Source organism: Rhea pennata, chromosome 33, assembly GCF_028389875.1.
Source record: "Rhea pennata isolate bPtePen1 chromosome 33, bPtePen1.pri, whole genome shotgun sequence".
Lineage (NCBI taxonomy): Eukaryota > Metazoa > Chordata > Aves > Rheiformes > Rheidae > Rhea > Rhea pennata.
In genome coordinates this window covers 777958-797615 of record NC_084695.1, presented here as the reverse complement: position 1 = coordinate 797615, position 19658 = coordinate 777958, and the positions used below count along the sequence as shown (strand labels likewise).

At 66.0% G+C, this 19658-nt stretch overlaps 1 protein-coding gene across 1 annotated transcript in view; it reads right to left on the bottom strand.

Annotated features, from left to right (window-relative positions):
- Positions 1–546: 546 nt before the first annotated feature.
- The window catches only part of CACNA1A (calcium voltage-gated channel subunit alpha1 A), a 44198-nt gene continuing 25086 nt past the window's right edge, over positions 547–19658 (bottom strand). The window contains exons 33-47 of the mRNA XM_062598345.1: positions 17659–17775; positions 17130–17195; positions 16922–17022; positions 15864–16014; positions 15632–15759; positions 14200–14296; positions 11993–12098; positions 11367–11474; positions 11181–11281; positions 9986–10089; positions 9760–9898; positions 9032–9142; positions 8574–8609; positions 1575–1770; positions 547–833 (exon numbers count right to left, since the gene is read on the bottom strand). Of these exons, the coding sequence (XP_062454329.1) occupies positions 547–833; positions 1575–1770; positions 8574–8609; positions 9032–9142; positions 9760–9898; positions 9986–10089; positions 11181–11281; positions 11367–11474; positions 11993–12098; positions 14200–14296; positions 15632–15759; positions 15864–16014; positions 16922–17022; positions 17130–17195; positions 17659–17775 (1848 nt within the window). The remainder of the gene's footprint in view (positions 834–1574; positions 1771–8573; positions 8610–9031; positions 9143–9759; positions 9899–9985; positions 10090–11180; positions 11282–11366; positions 11475–11992; positions 12099–14199; positions 14297–15631; positions 15760–15863; positions 16015–16921; positions 17023–17129; positions 17196–17658; positions 17776–19658) is intronic.

The following is a 19658-nucleotide window of genomic DNA, read 5'->3' as shown; positions in this document are numbered from 1 at the left end:
GGGGTGCGGTGGGGTGGGGTGGGGGGGCACGGGTGGGGGGCGGGGGGGGGGAGCGCCAAGCGAGATGCCTCTGTGCGGGGCGGCGGGGCTGAGGGCGGAGATGGGGTTTTGGGGCGGGGGCGGCTGGTTTCCACCCCCCCCCCAACTGTGCATCCTGGCCCCCCCCCCATGCATCACCCTCCTTTGGGTGCATCCTGGACCACCTTTTCTTGGGGGGGGGGAATCCACCACCAGTATAAACTGGGGTGGGCTTGGGGGGGGCACCTTGCACCCCCCCCACCTCATCCAAGCAGCTCTGGGTGCTGCGGGGGGGGGGGAGGGGGATGCTGCCCCCCACCCCCCGCAGGGTCTCCATCCCCTATGGTGGTGGTGGTGGGGTCTGCGTGGGGGGGGGCACAGTGGAGGTGTGTGGGGGGATCTTTGGTTTAAGCCCCCGAGCCGGGTGCTGCTGGGGACCCGGCCGAGGGCGGCAGCCCTTGTCCCCCCCCCCCCCTCGCCCTTTGCCTTTGGGGGGGGGAATGTCTCGTCCCCCGCCCCACTGCGGCCCTAGAGGCGGAGGGGCGAGGGGGCGGCGGGACCCACCTGCCGAGGGGCCACGCGCTCGCGGCCCTCGCTGGGCGAGCGGGACCAGCGGCGGTCTCGGGAGCGGGGCCGCCCGTAGTCGTGCCGCTCCGGCGCGTAGCGCTCCCTGTCCCCGGCGCCGTGGTGGTGGTGGTGGTGGTGGTGGTGGTGGTGCCGGTGCTTGCGGTCCTTGGCACGGCCTCGCTCCTGGTCTCGGTCCTTGCCGGGGAGGTCGCCCGACTGCGTGGTGACGCTGAGGTCCGTGCCCAGGCCTGCGAGGGGACGGTGGGGGGTGAGGAAGGACGGCGAGTGGCCCAAGGGATGCCCAGAGCAAGAGGAGACAGAGGCACGGTAGAGGAGATGGTGTGACCCATGCAACACAAGACGACATGGTGGAGGAGATGGCATGACTCACGGGACTCAAGAGGACATGGGGACATGGTGGAGGAGATGGTGTGACCCATGGGACTCAGGAGGATGTGGTGGAGGAGATGGTGTGACCCATGGGACTCAAGAGGACATGGGGACATGGCGGAGGAGATGGCGTGACCCATGGGACTCAGGAGGATGTGGTGGAGGAGATGGTGTGATCCATGGGACTCAAGAGGACATGGGGACATGGCGGAGGAGATGGTGTGACCCATGGGACTCAGGAAGATGTGGTGGAGGAGATGGCGTGACCCATGGGACTCAAGAGGACATGGGGACATGGCGGAGGAGATGGTGTGACCCATGGGACTCAGGAGGATGTGGTGGAGGAGATGGTGTGATCCATGGGACTCGAGGATATGGGGACATGGTGGAGGAGATGGTGTGACCCATGGGACACTTGAGACAGGAGATGGGGACCCAGCAAAGGGTCAGAGTGGCACTTCAGACACCCAAACCAGGAGGAGACGTGAACCCAGTGGAGAAGATAGGTGGCCTTGGGGACACATGAGGCAGGGGGTGGCCCATGGGGTGCCCAATGCGGGAGAACATGCGGGACTTGACAGGGGACCCGCGGTGGCCACCTGTGTCCACGTCGGTGTAGCGGCTCAGGGAGCGCTCAGAGGTCCGGTGGCTCCTCTCCCGCCGGCGCTGGTGGTGCCGCTGGCCGTCCTCGGGGATCACCCGCTCCAGCGAGTAGTCGTCCAGGCGGATGCCCTTGGAGCGCGAGTGGCCCAGCATGGAGGCCGAGCGCTTCATGGGGCTGGTGTCCGAGATGGTCTGCGGGGGAGAGAGCAGACCAACGCCGGTAGATGGGAGCCCCGGGGTGCCGACGGGGGGACGAACCGTCTCCTGGTGGGAAGGGGGGGCTTGAGGGAACATAGTTACCTACGTACATCAGCCTATGTGCATCTCCATCCATCTAGCTGCCCCCTGCCCGCTCAGTCCTTCATCCATCCATCCATCCACCTGCCCACTCAGCCCTTCATCCATCCATCCACCTGCCTGCTCAGCCCTTCATCCATCCACCCACCTGCCTGCTCAGCCCTTCATCCATCCACCCACCTGCCCGCTCAGCCCTTCATCCATCCATCCACCTGCCCACTCAGCCCTTCATCCACCTGCCTGCTCAGCCCTTCATCCATCCATCCACCTGCCCGCTCAGCCCTTCATCCATCCATCCACCTGCCTGCTCAGCCCTTCATCCATCCATCCACCTGCCCACTCAGCCCTTCATCCATCCATCCACCTGCCCACTCAGCCCTTCATCCATCCATCCATCCACCTGCCCACTCAGCCCTTCATCCACCTGCCCGCTCAGCCCTTCATCCATCCACCCACCTGCCTGCTCAGCCCTTCATCCACCTGCCCACTCAGCCCTTCATCCATCCATCCACCTGCCCACTCAGCCCTTCATCCATCCATCCACCTGCCCACTCAGCCCTTCATCCATCCATCCATCCACCTGCCCACTCAGCCCTTCATCCACCTGCCCGCTCAGCCCTTCATCCATCCACCCACCTGCCTGCTCAGCCCTTCATCCACCTGCCCACTCAGCCCTTCATCCATCCATCCATCCACCTGCCCACTCAGCCCTTCATCCACCTGCCCGCTCAGCCCTTCATCCATCCATCCACCTGCCTGCTCAGCCCTTCATCCATCCATCCATCTCCCCGCTCAGCCCTTCATCCATCCATCCACCTGCCTGCTCAGCCCTTCATCCATCCATCCACCTGCCTGCTCAGTCCTTCATCCATCCATCCATCCACCTGCCTGCTCAGCCCTTCATCCATCCATCCACCTGCCCGCTCAGCCCTTCATCCATCCATCCATCCACCTGCCCACTCAGCCCTTCATCCACCTGCCTGCTCAGCCCTTCATCCATCCACCCACCTGCCTGCTCAGCCCTTCATCCATCCATCCATCCACCTGCCTGCTCAGCCCTTCATCCATCCATCCACCTGCCTGCTCAGTCCTTCATCCATCCATCCATCCACCTGCCTGCTCAGCCCTTCATCCATCCATCCACCTGCCCACTCAGCCCTTCATCCATCCATCCATCCACCTGCCTGCTCAGCCCTTCATCCATCCATCCACCTGCCTGCTCAGTCCTTCATCCATCCATCCATCCACCTGCCTGCTCAGCCCTTCATCCATCCATCCACCTGCCCACTCAGCCCTTCATCCATCCACCCACCTGCCTGCTCAGCCCTTCATCCATCCATCCACCTGCCCGCTCAGCCCTTCATCCATCCATCCACCTGCCTGCGCAGCCCTTCATCCACCTGCCCGCTCAGCCCTTCATCCATCCACCCACCTGCCCGCTCAGCCCTTCATCCATCCACCCACCTGCCTGCTCAGCCCTTCATCCATCCACCCACCTGCCCACTCAGCCCTTCATCCACCTGCCCGCTCAGCCCTTCATCCATCCATCCACCTGCCTGCTCAGCCCTTCATCCATCCATCCACCTGCCCGCTCAGCCCTTCATCCACCTGCCCACTCAGCCCTTCATCCATCCATCCACCTGCCTGCTCAGCCCTTCATCCATCCATCCACCTGCCCGCTCAGCCCTTCATCCATCCACCCACCTGCCTGCGCAGCCCTTCATCCACCTGCCCACTCAGCCCTTCATCCATCCATCCACCTGCCTGCTCAGCCCTTCATCCATCCACCCACCTGCCCACTCAGCCCTTCATCCACCTGCCCACTCAGCCCTTCATCCATCCATCCACCTGCCTGCTCAGCCCTTCATCCATCCATCCACCTGCCCACTCAGCCCTTCATCCACCTGCCTGCTCAGCCCTTCATCCATCCATCCGCCTGCCCGCTCAGCCCTTCATCCACCTGCCCACTCAGCCCTTCATCCATCCATCCACCTGCCTGCTCAGCCCTTCATCCATCCATCCACCTGCCCACTCAGCCCTTCATCCACCTGCCCGCTCAGCCCTTCATCCATCCATCCACCTGCCTGCTCAGCCCTTCATCCATCCATCCACCTGCCCACTCAGCCCTTCATCCACCTGCCCACTCAGCCCTTCATCCATCCATCCACCTGCCTGCTCAGCCCTTCATCCATCCATCCACCTGCCCACTCAGCCCTTCATCCACCTGCCCACTCAGCCCTTCATCCATCCATCCACCTGCCTGCTCAGCCCTTCATCCACCTGCCCGCTCAGCCCTTCATCCATCCATCCACCTGCCTGCTCAGCCCTTCATCCACCTGCCCACTCAGCCCTTCATCCATCCATCCACCTGCCCACTCAGCCCTTCATCCATCCATCCACCTGCCTGCTCAGCCCTTCATCCACCTGCCCACTCAGCCCTTCATTCATCCATCCACCTGCCTGCTCAGCCCTTCATCCATCCATCCACCTGCCTGCTCAGCCCTTCATCCATCCATCCACCTGCCCACTCAGCCCTTCATCCACCTGCCCACTCAGCCCTTCATTCATCCATCCACCTGCCCGCTCAACCCTTCATCCATCCATCCACCTGCCTGCTCAGCCCTTCATCCATCCATCCACCTGCCCGCTCAGCCCTTCATCCATCCATCCATCCACCTGCCCACTCAGCCCTTCATCCACCTGCCCGCTCAGCCCTTCATCCATCCATCCACCTGCCCACTCAGCCCTTCATCCACCTGCCCACTCAGCCCTTCATCCATCCATCCACCTGCCTGCTCAGCCCTTCATCCATCCATCCACCTGCCCACTCAGCCCTTCATCCACCTGCCCACTCAGCCCTTCATCCATCCATCCACCTGCCTGCTCAGCCCTTCATCCACCTGCCCGCTCAGCCCTTCATCCATCCATCCACCTGCCTGCTCAGCCCTTCATCCACCTGCCCACTCAGCCCTTCATCCATCCATCCACCTGCCCACTCAGCCCTTCATCCATCCATCCACCTGCCTGCTCAGCCCTTCATCCACCTGCCCACTCAGCCCTTCATTCATCCATCCACCTGCCTGCTCAACCCTTCATCCATCCATCCACCTGCCTGCTCAGCCCTTCATCCATCCATCCACCTGCCCGCTCAGCCCTTCATCCATCCATCCATCCACCTGCCCACTCAGCCCTTCATCCACCTGCCCGCTCAGCCCTTCATCCATCCATCCACCTGCCCACTCAGCCCTTCATCCACCTGCCCACTCAGCCCTTCATCCATCCATCCACCTGCCTGCTCAGCCCTTCATCCACCTGCCCGCTCAGCCCTTCATCCATCCATCCACCTGCCTGCTCAGCCCTTCATCCACCTGCCCACTCAGCCCTTCATCCATCCATCCACCTGCCTGCTCAGCCCTTCATCCATCCATCCACCTGCCTGCTCAGCCCTTCATCCACCTGCCCGCTCAGCCCTTCATCCATCCATCCACCTGCCTGCTCAGCCCTTCATCCACCTGCCCACTCAGCCCTTCATCCATCCATCCACCTGCCTGCTCAGCCCTTCATCCATCCATCCACCTGCCCACTCAGCCCTTCATCCACCTGCCCGCTCAGCCCTTCATCCATCCATCCACCTGCCCACTCAGCTCTTCATCCACCTGCCCACTCAGCCCTTCATCCATCCATCCATCCACCTGCCCACTCAGCCCTTCATCCATCCATCCACCTGCCCGCTCATCCCTTCATCCACCTGCCCGCTCAGCCCTTCATCCATCCATCCATCCACCTGCCCACTCAGCCCTTCATCCACCTGCCTGCTCAGCCCTTCATCCATCCATCCACGGCACCCTTCATCCATCCATCTGCCCACGCAACCTTTCATCCACTTGTTTGTCCAACCTTTCATTCATCCAACCCTCCCTGCCCTCATCCATCCACTCATACATCCGCCTAGCCATCTGTCCATCCATCTGTCTGTCCATCCACCTGCCTGTTCATCCATTCACCCACTTATCCATCCCTCCATCCATCTGTCCATCCATCTGTCCATATATCCATCCACTCAGCCATCTGCCTGTCCATCCATCCACCAATCCATTCATCTGTCCAACTGCCTGTTCATCCATCCACCCACCTATTCATCCATCCATTCTTCTGTCTGTCCATCTGTCTGTCCATCTGTCTATCTATCCATCCACTCAGCCATCTCTCCATCCATCCATCTGTCTGCCTGTTCATCCATCCGTCCATCCATCCATCCATCCATTCAGCCATCTGTCCATTCATCCATCCGTCCATCTGTGCGTCTGCCTGTTCATCCACCCATTCATCCATCCATCTGTCTGTCCGTCCATCTCTCTGTTCATCTGTCCCTCTATCCATCCACTCAGCCATCTGTCTGTCCATCCATCCATCCACGCCTCCCTCCCTCATCCCATCATGCCATCATCCCCTGGCCCCATGGATGGAGCCACATCTCTCCCCTCTCTCCTGCCCCAGACCTAGAGCTCCTCTTCTGCGGAGCCACCGACCAGTGTCCCGACACGTCCTGCTGGAGCTGTCCCCACCCCGGGCAGCGGGTGCCGGAGCTGTCCCCTGCCCGGCCACCCGCTCCGGCCCAACGCGCCCTCCAGCCGGGGCCGTGCCACCACCGTGCTCTGCACCGGGGGTCCGGGCAGCCCCGTGGCGCACGTCGGGCTGGGAGGGGACACGGTGCCCCCCACCCGGCCCCGGGGACAGGCTCCGCCGAGCCCGGGCCCCGCTGGGCCCCCGGAGCAGGACTGGGTCCCCCCTTGCTGCTCTCGCCCTCAGGCTGCGCTGCCGGCTCCTGCCGAGGCCCCGGGCGCTGCGCGGCTCCGGCTGCCGGTGGGGAGAGACGGAGGAGGATGGGGACGGGGTCGGGGGGACACAGGACAGGGACGCTGGTCCTTGCTGGTCGCACCGGTGCTGGGACACAGGACGCTGCCGAGAAGAGGGTCCAGGCGGCCGTAGCAGCCCTGATGTGGCCCCAGGGCTGGGACGTGGTGGGGAGGCGGGATGAGAGAGGGACACAGCAGTGACACGGGGATGGAGCTGCAGGGACGGGTCCCGGGCACACAGGGACATGCCAGTGGGGCTAAGGAGGGAGGGACGGGGACAGGAGAACAACTAAGGATGGACAGACAGACGGACTGCAGAGTCGAGACGGCTGATGAGCTGCTGCTTCTGGATAGGCAGGACAGAGCGAGAGAGATTGGGAGGGAGGACGGGAGAGAGGGACGGGACAGATGAATGGAGGGTGGATGGAGAGGGAGCTAGAAGCATGGAGGAAGGAATAAAGGATGGATAGAGGGACAGAGATGGAGGGAGGAAGGAAAGACTGAGATGGATGGAGGGATGGTGCAATGAAGGGATAGACTAGAGGATGGTGGAGACGGATGGAGCAAGTGGCAGTGGGATCAAGAGATGGATGGATGAAGTGGATGGATGGATGGACAGTCGGATGGAGAAGTGGATGGACACATGGAAAAGTGGGTGGGTGGGTGGGTGGGTGGAGAAGTGGGTGGACACATGGAGAAGTGGATGTATGTATGGATGGAGAAGTGGATAGATGGATGGATCGATGGAGAAGTGGATGGACACTTGGAGAAGTGAATGTACATATGTATGGACGGAGAAGTGGAGAGATGGAGAAGTGGATGGACACATGGAGAAGTGGATGGATGGATGGATGAATGGATGGATGGATGAAGCTGATGAACACATGGAGAAGCGGATGGATGGATGAATGGATGGAGAAGTAGATGAACACATGGAGAAGTGGGTGGATAGACATATGAAAAAGTGGATGGGTAGAGAGATGGAGAAGTGGACGGACACATGGAGAAGTGGATGTATGTATGTATGGAGAAGTGGAGGGATGGAGAGATGGAGAAGTGGATGGACGTATGAAGATGGATGGATGGAGAAGTGGATGAACACATGAAGAAGTGGATGGAGGGACATATGAAGAAGTGGATGGATGGATGGATGGATGGATGGATGGAGAAGTGGATGGACATATGAAGAAGTGGATGGATGAATAGCTGGATTGATGGAGAAGTGGATGAACACATGGAGAAGTGGATGGATGGATGGATGGATGGAGAAGTGGATGGGCACATGGAGAGGTGGATGAATGGATGGAGAAGTGGATGGATGGAGAGATGGAGAAGTGGATGGATATATGAAGAAATGGATGGATGGGTGAATGGAGAAGTGGATGAACACATGAAGAAGTGGATGGATGGATGGATGGATGGGCGGGTGGATGGATAGATGGATGAATGGAGACGCCGATGGACACATGGAGAAGTGGATGGATGGATAGATGGATGAATGGAGACGCCGATGGACACATGGAGAAGTGGATGGATGGATGGGTGGGTGGGTGGGCAGATGGATGGATGGGTGGGTGGATGGATAGATGGATGGAGAAGCGGATGAACACATGGAGAAGTGGATGGATGGACAGAAGGGTGGGTGGGTGGATGGGTGGGTGGATGGGTGGATGGATGGAGAAGCGGATGGACAGATGGCGAAGCGGCTGGCTGGAGGGATGACGGGATGGAGGGCCAGCCCGCCGGCCAGCCGGAGGGAGACGGCGATGCGGGCGCTGGTGCCGGGGGGCTCCGGGTGGGCTCTGGCGGGGCTGAGAGCGTTGGGGCCCCGGCGGTACCTACACTGAGGTTATTTCCTCGGGGTCGGACCTTCCTCCTCTGTTAGAGCCAGCCGAGGCGGTGCCCACAGAGCAGGGAGAGAGAGAGAGACGAGAGTGAACGCGGGGCCGGGAGAGGAGCCGACACCGGGGAGAGGAGCGGGGCCGGGGCGGAGCGGAGAGCGGCGCGTCCTCGGCGGCGGCGGCGCCCCCCGCACGGAGCCAAGCGGGGGCCAGGCGAGCGGCGGCGGCGAGCAGAGCAGCCAGAGCATCCCCGTCCCCGTGCCCACCCCGTCGTGCCCGTCCCCGTCCCGGCGCCCGGACGCATGCAGGCGGAGAGGGGGACGAGCGGGACCGGTCCCGGGCGAAGAGGGTTGCGACCGAGCGGGACGTCTTGGTGACGAGCCCGGGGTGTGTGTCCCCCCCCATCCCACCCCCCGGGACCACCCCCCCCCCCGCGCCCGGCGGGAGCGACGCCCTCACCTGGTTCTCGGCGGGGAGCCGCGGCATGGAGGCGGCCCGGCCGTGGCCCTCCATGGGCAGGTAGTCGCTGTCGGAGTAGCCGTCCTTGGCCATCTCGCGCATCTCCACGGACTGCGGGGCGCCGAGGGGCAGGGCCGTTAGCGGGGGGAAACCGAGGCACGGCCAGGGATGAGCGTGCCAAGACCTCCGTGCTGCGACCCCCCCCCCCCGCCCCAGACACTCCCATGGAGACTTGGGGACCACTGGGGACACGGAGATGGATGGTTGCAGAGGGATGAAGTTCAGGAGATGGTTTGGGACATGGGGAAGAATGGACGCAGAGGGATGAAGTTCAGGAGATGGTTTGGGACATGGGGATGGGTGGACACAGAGGGATGAGGTTCAGGAGATGGTTTGGGACATGGGGATGGGTGGACACAGAGGGATGAGGTTCATGGGATGGTTGGGGACATGGGGACAGGTGGACACAGAGGGATGAGGTTCCTGGGATGGTTTGGGACATGGGGGTGGGTGGACACAGAGGGATGAGGTTCATGGGATGGTTGGGGACATGGGGGTGGGTGGACACAGAGGGATGAGGTTCAGGAGATGGTTTGGGACATGAGGATGGGTGGACGCAGAGGGATGAGGTTCCTGGGATGGTTGGGAACGTGGAGACCCTCCATGACAGACACACGGGACAGCTGGACACAGGGCTGGTCAAGGCTGGGGGGACCCTAGGGCCTCACCTGGGAGTTGGGGCGGCTGTTGGGGATGTCCTCGGGGTGCCCCCGCTCGGGGCTCCAGGTCCCCGTTTTCTGGAACATCTCCTGGGCACGCTGGGTGACCCACGACTGGCTTTCCTTGAGGCCTCTGTCGTGCGTGGCCCTGCGGGGCACAGAGCGGCTCAGCGCCATCCCGCGAGGCCCCTGCACCAGGGACGGGGATGAGCAGGATGAAGCCGGCGGCACTTACAGCCCCCCGCCTGACTCGGCTGCGGCCACTGCGTCCAGCCCCGGGGCCCCCTCCTGCGTCGGGGACGGCGGCTCCATGCGCTGGAACATCAGGGGTGTCCGGTTCTGTGGGGACACGAGAGCAGTAGGGGACATGGTGGGGACATGAACGTGGCACAAGGGAGGTGCTGGAGCTGGGACAGGGATGCTGGAGATGCCTAGGGAGGTGGTGGAGCTGGGATGGGGATGCTGGAGATGCATGTGGAAGTGCTGGAGCTGGGATGGAGATGCCCAAGGACGTGCGGGAGCTGGGATGGTGATGCTGGAGATGCCTGGGGAGGTGCTGGAGCTGGGACAGGGATGCTGGAGATGCCTAGGGAGGTGGTGGAGCTGGGATGGGGATGCTGGAGATGCATGTGGAAGTGCTGGAGCTGGGATGGAGATGCCCAAGGACGTGCGGGAGCTGGGATGGTGATGCTGGAGATGCCTGGGGATGTGCTGGAGCTGAGACAGGGATGCTGGAGATGCCTGGGAACGTGCTAGAGCAGTGATGGGGACACTGGGGATGCATGTGGAAGTGCTGGAACTGGGATGGGGATGCTGGAAATGCCTGGGGAGGTGGTGGAGCTGGGATGGGGATGCTGGAGATGCCCGGGGAGGTGCTGGAGCTGGGATGGGGATGCATGTGGAAGTGCTGGAGCTGGGCCGGGGATGCCCAGGGAGGTGGTGGAGCTGGGATGGGGATGCTGGAGATGCCCAGGGAGGTGGTGGAGCTGGGATGGGGATGCTGGAGATGCCTGGGGAGGTGCTGGAGCTGGGACGGGGATGCTGCAGATGCCTGGGGAGATGGTGGAGCTGGGATGGGGATGCTGGAGATGCCTGGGGAGGTGCTGGAGCTGGGATGGGGATGCTGGAGATGCCCAGGGAGGTGGTGGAGCTGGGATGGGGATGCTGGAGATGCCTGGGGAGGTGCTGGAGCTGGGCCGGGGATGCTGGAGATGCCCGGGGAGGTGCTGGAGCTGGGACGGGGATGCTGGAGATGCCCGGGGAGGTGCTGGAGCTGGGACAGGGATGCTGGAGATGCCTGAGGAGGTGCTGGAGCTGGGACAGGGATGCTGGAGATGCCTGAGGAGGTGCTGGAGCTGGGACAGGGATGCTGGAGGCTGCAGAGGTGCTGGGCTGCTCCGGGCTGGGCACGGCCAGGTCTCAGGACCAACCTGCTCCTCCCTCATGGCCTGCAGCTTCTTGGCCTTGCTCTGCCGGTAGTACTCCATGATCATCATGGCAGCGTAGATCTTCCCCACGGTCAGGTCAGTGGCTGTGGGGTGCAGAGGGGGGTGAGGGGGGCCGCGGGGGGGGGCACGGGGGGGCTCGTGGACGCGGCCGGGGCGGCGCCTTCTTACACTTGTGGGGGGTGACGAGCAGGTCCAGGTTCTTGGGGGACAGGTTGGGCCAGATGGCGATCATCTCCTTGCGGAGCTCCGCGTCCATCTGCTGCTTGTCGGCTCCCCCTGCGGAGAGGGGGCTGAGAGCAGGGTCCCCCGGCCCCGGCGCCCTTCGTCCCCCTGGGGACCTCCTCATCCTCTGTGCCCCCCCCCCCCACGGCACCCCTCCGCCACCCCGGTCCCCTCCAGGGACCCTCCCAGCCCTGCCAGATGCCCCATCCCAAAACCAAGTCCCCTGCCTATCCCCTGTCCCCAGGCCGCCAGGCGCCTGCTCCCCGTCCCCACCATGGCCCTGTCCCCATCCCCATCTCCATCGTGTCCCCATCCCCATCCCCACGGTGTCCCCATTCCCGTCCCCACGGCATCCCTGTCCCCACAGTGTCCCCATCCCTGCGGTGTCCCCATCCCCATGGTGTCCCCATCTCCATGGTGTCCCCGTCCCACGGTGTCCCCATCCCCACAGTGTCCCCGTCCCCACGGTGTCCCCATCCCCGCGGTGTCCCCATCCCCACAGTGTCCCCGTCCCCACGGTGTCCCCATCCCTGCAGTGTCCCCGTCCCCGCGCCGTCCCGGCCCCCCCTTGCCTTTCGCGATCTTGATGTCGAGGGCGGTGCGGATCAGGGCCATGAGGGTGGAGTTGAAGTGCACCGTGTTGTCGTCGGCCACCGGCAGGTCCATGCGGAGCAGCCGCTGCGGGGAGGGGGGTGGGGGGGGCCGAGCGGAGACGGCGGCGGGTCACGGCGTGGCCCCCCCCCCGCCCCCGGCCCCGCCGGCCGCGCGGCGCCCCGGGGTGCCGAGAACGCGGCCGCCCGCCTGGGGAAACCGAGGCACGGCCGCCCCGCTCCCGCCCCGCTCCCGCCCCCGCGTTCTCCCCAGGCCCCGGGACGCCCCACGGCGGTGGTGGTGGTGGTGGGGTGGAGGGGGGGGGGGGCACGGCCAAGCGGCGCCAAGCGGGGCCCCGGCGTCCGGGCGGCGCATGCAGCGGGCGAGCGCATGCAAGCGGGCGGGCGGCCGGGCTCCGGGCCGCGGCGCGGGCTGGGGGGTCTGTGGAGCTGTGCCCGGGCTGGGGGGGGGGGCTCACCAGGAGCAGGAGCCGTGAGTTTGCCAGGCCTCAGCCCCCCCCCACTCCCCCCCTCCCCCGTCCGGCTCCCGGTGGCGGGAGGCCCCCGGGGGCCGCCGGCAGGGCCGGGCACCCTCCCCATGCAGCCCTGCGAGGCGGGACGGACGGACGGACGGATGGATATCTTGGGGTGCGGGGGGGGGGCCACCGCGGGGTGTGGTGTGTGTGTGTAGGGGGGGCGACGGAGCCGGGCGAGCGAGCCGAGGCACGGAGCCGGGCCGAGCCCCAGGGCCGGGCGGGGCGGCTGCCCGAGCCGCCCCCCAACCCCCGCCGTGGGGGGGGGACACACGCAGTGTCCCCGCGGCGGGGGGGGGGGGGACTCGCTGCCGGGGGAGGACGAGGCAGGCGGAGGTGAGATGGAGGGGGGAAGCGAGAGGGGGAGGAGAGGTCGCGTCGGTGCCGGAGAGGGGGGGGACGGGGCTGGGGGCGGCGGGGCTGAGGAAAGGGGGGGACGAGCCCCCCAGGAGCAGCGGGTCCCCCCGGAAGAGGCTCCTCCGGGCAGGCGGCGGCGAGCCCGGGGCGGTTTCCCGCGGCCCAGTGGGAATTCCAGGGCTGAGGTTCCCACGCCCTGCGGGAACTTCCAGGGCCAAAGTTCCCACACCCCGTGGGAATTCCAGGGCTGAGATTCCCACGCCCCATGGGAATTCCAGGGCTGAGATTCCCACACCCCATGGGAACTTCCAGGGCCAAAGTTCCCACACCCCGTGGGAATTCCAGGGCTGAGATTCCCACACCCCATGGGAACTTCCAGAGCCAAAGTTCCCACACCCTGTGGGAATTCTAGGGCTGAGTTTCCCATGCCCAGTGGGAATTCCAGGGCCAAGGTTCACATGCCACATGGGAATTCCTGGGCTGAGGTTCCCACACCCCATGGGAATTCCTGGGCTGAGGTTCCCACGCCCCGGGGGAATTCCAGGGTGAGGTTCTCACACCCTGTGGGAATTCCTGGGCCGAGGTTCTCACACCCTGTGGGAATTCCTGGGCCGAGGTTCTCATGCCCTGTGGGAACTTCCAGTACCAAGGTTCCCACGCCCCTTGGGAATTCCAGGGCTGAGGTTCCCACATCCCATGGGAATTCCTGGGCTGAGGTCTCACACCCCATGGGAATTCCTGGGCCGAGGTTCTCATGCCCTGTGGGAACTTCCAGCGCCAAGGTTCCCACGCCCCTTGGGAATTCCAGGGCTGAGGTTCCCACGCCCTGTGGGAATTCCAGGGCCGATGTTCTCACACCCCACGGGAACTTCCACGGCCGAGGTTCCCGCGCCCTGTGGGAAATCCAGGGCCGAGTTTCCCACGCCCCGCGGGAACTTCCAGGGCCGAGGTTCCCGCGGGGGCCGGCTGGAGGACGAAGCCCCGGAGCGGGGAGACGCCGGCTCCTGCAGGCGGAGGGGGCCGGCCAGCGCCGAGGGCAGGGGCCGCTGGGCGCGGGGACATGCTCCTCGGGCAGCGGTTCTTACCCACCCCGTCCTGACTGACACACGAAAGCCTCGCGGGGCCGGCGGCCGCGCCGGAGTGGAGGCGGGAGGAAAAAGAGGCCGAAAACCCCATCCGCTCGGCGGAGTGAGCGCTGCCGGACGAGAGGCTCGGCTCCAAAGGAGCTGCGTTAAAAACCTCGGCGTGACTTTCGAAGGTGGGGCGGGGGGTGCACTCTGGTTCGAAGATTTATTCTACCTTATAAGCAACACGGGGCGGGCATTTCTTCCCTAAACCCAGGGGTGGGGACATATGTCTCAGCATTTCATACATATCCATGAAAGTCAGCCGGCCCCTGGGAGCGGAGAGAACAAGAAGGAAGAGAACATCGGAAAGGCAAAGGACAAAAAAGAGGTTAAAAAAAAATAAAAAAGAGGAGAAAGAGTGAGAGAGAGACGCGGAGAAGGATAAAAAAGAGGGTTAAACCCATCCGGCGGCCGGGATGGGGAGGGGGTGAGACCGCCGCGCACCCCCCCCTCCGCCGCCGTGGTGCCCCGGAGGAGGAGGAGGAGGAGGAGGAGGAGGATGGAGGGGAAGGGGAGGCAGGCGATGGCCGATGCGCGTGCAGCCCCGCGGCGGGAGGGAGGGAGGCGGGTGGGGGGCCCGGTCGTGTCCGTCCCGTGTCCGTTCCCCCCCCCCCTCCCCACCGCTCGCCCCAGCGGGGCTGGCAGCAAGCAGGGACGGGGGGGTCGGGGGGGGGGACCCGGGACCGGGGGGGCGGGGGGGCTCCATGCGGCTCGGCCCGCGGCGCGGTGCAGGCGGGCGCGTCGGGGCTGGCCCTGGGCGGGCGGGGGGGCAGTGCGGGACGTGTATGTGTACACACACATATATATATATATATCTAGATATCATATATATATCCGAGAGTCCATAAGCAACATTCATTCCGTTGATGCTCAGCAGGTTTTTAGTGTAAGTCAAACCTTGCAAGCAACCCTATGAGGGCATTTCTTGCCTAAGCCCAGGGGGGGAGATATTACGCGTAATAAACTGTACATATCCTTATAATGAATGCGGCCACTGCAAGAAGAATACAGGGGGGTTAGTGCGGGCGCCACCGGGCGCGAGGAAGACCGCGGGCGCGCGGCGCGAGCGGGCCGTCCCCCCCCCCCCCGCCGCTGCTGGAGGAGGGGTGGGGGGGCCCAGGCGTCCGGGCGCCCCCGGCACCCTTTAGCGGAGGGGGGGGGGAGGTTGGGAGGTGGCGAGGACGCCTTGGTGCCCCCCCCCCCACCGCCACCTCCGGCCGCTGCTGCTGCCACCCCCCCCCGCTAGAGGCTGGCGGAGGTCGGGGAGGGGGGGCGGATTTGCCCCCCAAACGGCCCCGTTTGGTGGGGAAATGGGGCAGGCTGGAGGGGGTGGGGGGGGCAGATGGAGGCCACGCTGCAGAGCTCCCCCAGTCCCAGTCCGGCCCAGTCCGGACCAGTGCGCCCAGGCAGGGCGCTGCAGGGGACCCCCCCTCCCTCCCCCCCCCCCAGGCCTGGCTGCTGCTGGTGGGGGGTGGTGCAAAAAAGGGGCCGCGCGGCGGGACGTGCCCCCCGCGGCGGCGCCGGCGCTCGCTGCGGACCCCGTCCGGGGTGCTGGGGGCCCAGGTGTCCGGCCCCCCCCGCCCCCCCCCCCCCCCGGTGCTTACCAGGCGGCGGGGTCGTACTCGGCCCACACGCGCACGTACTCGTCCAGGTGGTGGGGGCCCAGGATGGAGGAGTCGCGCGTCAGGTACTCGAAGTTGTCCATGATGACGGCGACGAAGAGGTTCAGCATCTGCCCGGGGACGAAGGAAGGAGGCGGCGTCGGCGGGGGGGCGGGGGGGAGGTTCCCAAACCCCCCCTACCCCCACCCCGGGCCGGCCCGGGGGGGCCCCTCACCAGGAAGGAGCAGAGGAAGATGAAGGAGACGAAGTAGAAGTAGGCGAACTCGTTGCCGCACTCGCGCTCCTTGATGCCCGAGTTCTCGTCGCAGGGTTTGCCGCTGAGGCACGACAGCATGATCTCGTGCCAGGCCTCCCCCGTGGCGCTCCTGCGGGCAGCGCCGTCAGGCCGCGGCCCCCACCCACGCGCCCACCCACGCGCCCACTCACGTGCCAACCCATGCACCCGCTCGTGCACCACCCATGTGCCCACCCATGCATCCACCCACCCACGCACCCGCCCACGCGCCCACTCACGCACCCGCTCGTGCACCACCCATGCACCCACCCACCCATGCACCCACCCACCTATGCACCCACCCATGCATCCACCCACCCATGCACCACCCACACACCCACCCACATGCCCACTCATGCATCCACCCACATGCCTGCCCATGCACCCACTCATGCACCACCCGTGCACCCACCCACGCGCCCACCCATGCATCCACCCACCCATGCACCCACACACGTACCCACCAACGCACCCACCCATGGACTGCCCACGCGCCCACCCACGCACCTGCTCGTGCACCACCTATGCACCCACCCATGCACCCACTCACATGCCTGCCCATGCATCCACCGGCCCATGCACCCACCCACATGCCAACCCATGCACCCGCTTGTGCACCACCCACGCACCCACCCATGCATCCACCCACCCATGCACCCACACATGTACCCACCAACACACCCACCCATGCACCCATCTACCCACCCACACACGCACCACCCAAGTGCTCACCCATGTGCCCACTCATGCACCACCCATGCACCCACCCACACATGCACCCACCCATGCGCCCACCCATGCACCACCAATGTATTCACTCATGCACCCACCCACTCATGCACCTACCCATACACTTGTCCATGCACCCACCCATGCACTCACCTGCCCACCCGTGCACCCCCCCGTGCAGCCACTCACACATCTGCCCACCCACGCACCCAGCCACGTGCCCACCCATGCATGTGCCCACCCAGCCCCCCGCCCGCCCACGCGCTCACCGGAACAGCAGCATGAGGGCCTGGAAGAAGGTGCGGAAGTTGTTGTGCTGCGTGATGGCCGACTCGTCCTCCTCCTCCTCGATGCCGATGTTGCCGAACACCTGGGGCGGACGCGGCGCTGCGGGCTGGGCCGACGGCCGGACAGACGGCCGGACCGACGGCCGGACCAGGGCGGGGGGCGGGGGCGGGGGGGGGGGGCCGGACTCACCTGCATCCCGATGATGGCGTAGATGAAGAAGAGCATGGCGATGAGCAGGCAGACGTAGGGCAGCGCCTGGGGGCAGAGCGGGCGGCGTGGCGGCGGCGGCCCCGGCCCGGGCCCTGGCCCTGGCCCCATCCCCAGCCCCATCCCCGTCCCTGTCCCCATCCCCATCCCTGGCCCTGGCCCCATCCCCATCCCCGGCCCCGGCCCCATCCCTGGCCCCATCCCCATCCCCGGCCCCATCCCCATCCCCATCCCCAGCCCCGGCCCCATCCCTGGCCCCATCCCTGGCCCCGTCCCCATCCCCATCCCCAGCCCCGGCCCCATCCCTGGCCCCATCCCCATCCCCGGCCCCATCCCCATCCCCATTCCCAGCCCCGGCCCCATCCCTCGCCCCATCCCTGTCCCCGTCCCCATCCCCATCCCCATCACTGGCCCCGGTCCCCGTCCCCATCCCCATCCCCATCTGATCCCTGTCCCCATCCCCATCCCCATCCCCATCCCCGTCCCCGTCCCCGTCCCCGGCGCCGCTCACCTTGAACGACTGCACGAAGGTCCAGAGCAGGATGCGGATGGTGTAGCCCTGGCGCAGCAGCTTGATGAGCCGGGCGGCCCGGAACAGGCGCAGGAAACTGAGGTTGATGAAGTTGTTCTGCGGGGCGGGGGAGGGGGGGGGCGACGAGAGGTGAGGTGGGACCGGAGCCCCCAGGAGGGGATCGGAGCCCCCGGGAGGAGTCTGAGCCCCTGGGAGGGGACCGGAGCCCCCAGGAGCAGATTGGAGCCCCCAGGAATAGATCGGAGCCCCTGGGAGGGATCGGAGCCCCCGGAAGGGATTGGAGCCCCCAGGAGGGATCGGAGCCCCCGGGAGCAGATCGGAGCCCCCAGGAGGGATTGGAGCCCCCGGGAGTGGATTGGAGCCCCTGGGAGGGATCGGAGCCCCTGGGAGCAGATCGGAGCCCCCGAGAGGGGTCGGAGCCCCCAGGATGGATCGGAGCCCCTGGGAGGGATTGGAGCCCCCAGGAGGGATTGGAGCCCCCGGGAGGGATCGGAGCCCCCAGGACAGATCGGAGCCCCTGGGAGGGATCGGAGCCCCCAGGAGGGATTGGAGCCCCCGAGAGGGATCAGAGCCCCCGGGAGGGATCGGAGCCCCCAGGACGGATCGGAGCCCCCGGGAGGGATCGGAGCCCCCAGGACAGATCGGAGCCCCTGGGAGGGATCGGAGCCCCCAGGAGGGATTGGAGCCCCCGAGAGGGATCGGAGCCCCCAGGACGGATCGGAGCCCCCGGGAGGGATTGGAGCCCCCGGGAGCAGATCGGAGCCCCCGAGAGGGATCGGAGCCCCCGGGAGGGATCGGAGCCCCCGGGAGCAGATCGGAGCCCCCGAGAGGGATCGGAGCCCCCGGGAGGGATCGGAGCCCCCGGGAGCAGATCGGAGCCCCCAGGACGGATCGGAGCCCCCGGGAGCAGATCGGAGCCCCCGAGAGGGATCGGAGCCCCCGGGAGCAGATCGGAGCCCCCAGGACGGATCGGAGCCCCCGGGAGCAGATCGGAGCCCCCGAGAGGGATCGGAGCCCCCGGGAGCAGATCGGAGCCCCCAGGACGGATCGGAGCCCCCGAGAGGGATCGGAGCCCCCAGGACGGATCGGAGCCCCTGGGAGGGATTGGAGCCCCCGGGAGCAGATCGGAGCCCCCGAGAGGGATCGGAGCCCCCGGGAGGGATCGGAGCCCCCGGGAGCAGATCGGAGCCCCCGAGAGGGATCGGAGCCCCCGGGAGGGATCGGAGCCCCCGGGAGCAGATCGGAGCCCCCAGGACGGATCGGAGCCCCCGGGAGCAGATCGGAGCCCCCGAGAGGGATCGGAGCCCCCGGGAGCAGATCGGAGCCCCCAGGACGGATTGGAGCCCCCGGGAGCAGATCGGAGCCCCCGGGAGGGATCGGAGCCCCTGGGAGGGATCGGAGCCCCTGGGAGGGATCGGAGCCCCCGGGAGTGGATTGGAGCCCCTGGGAGGGATCAGAGCCCCCAGGACGGATCGGAGCCCCTGGGAGGGATCGGAGCCCCCAGGAGGGATTGGAGCCCCCAGGAGGGATCGGAGCCCCCAGGATGGATCGGAGCCCCTGGGAGGGATCGGAGCCCCCGGGAGGGATTGGAGCCCCTGGGAGGGATTGGAGCCCCCGGGAGCAGATCGGAGCCCCCGAGAGGGATCGGAGCCCCCAGGACGGATCGGAGCCCCCAGGAGGGATTGGAGCCCCCGGGAGGGATCGGAGCCCCCAGGAGGGATTGGAGCCCCCGAGAGGGGTCGGAGCCCCCAGGATGGATGGGAGCCCCTGGGAGGGATCGGAGCCCCTGGGAGGGATTGGAGCCCCTGGGAGGGATTGGAGCCCCCGGGAGCAGATCGGAGCCCCCGAGAGGGATCGGAGCCCCCAGGAGGGATCGGAGCCCCCAGGAGGGATTGGAGCCCCCGGGAGGGATCGGAGCCCCCGGGAGCAGATCGGAGCCCCCGAGAGGGATCGGAGCCCCCAGGAGGGATCGGAGCCCC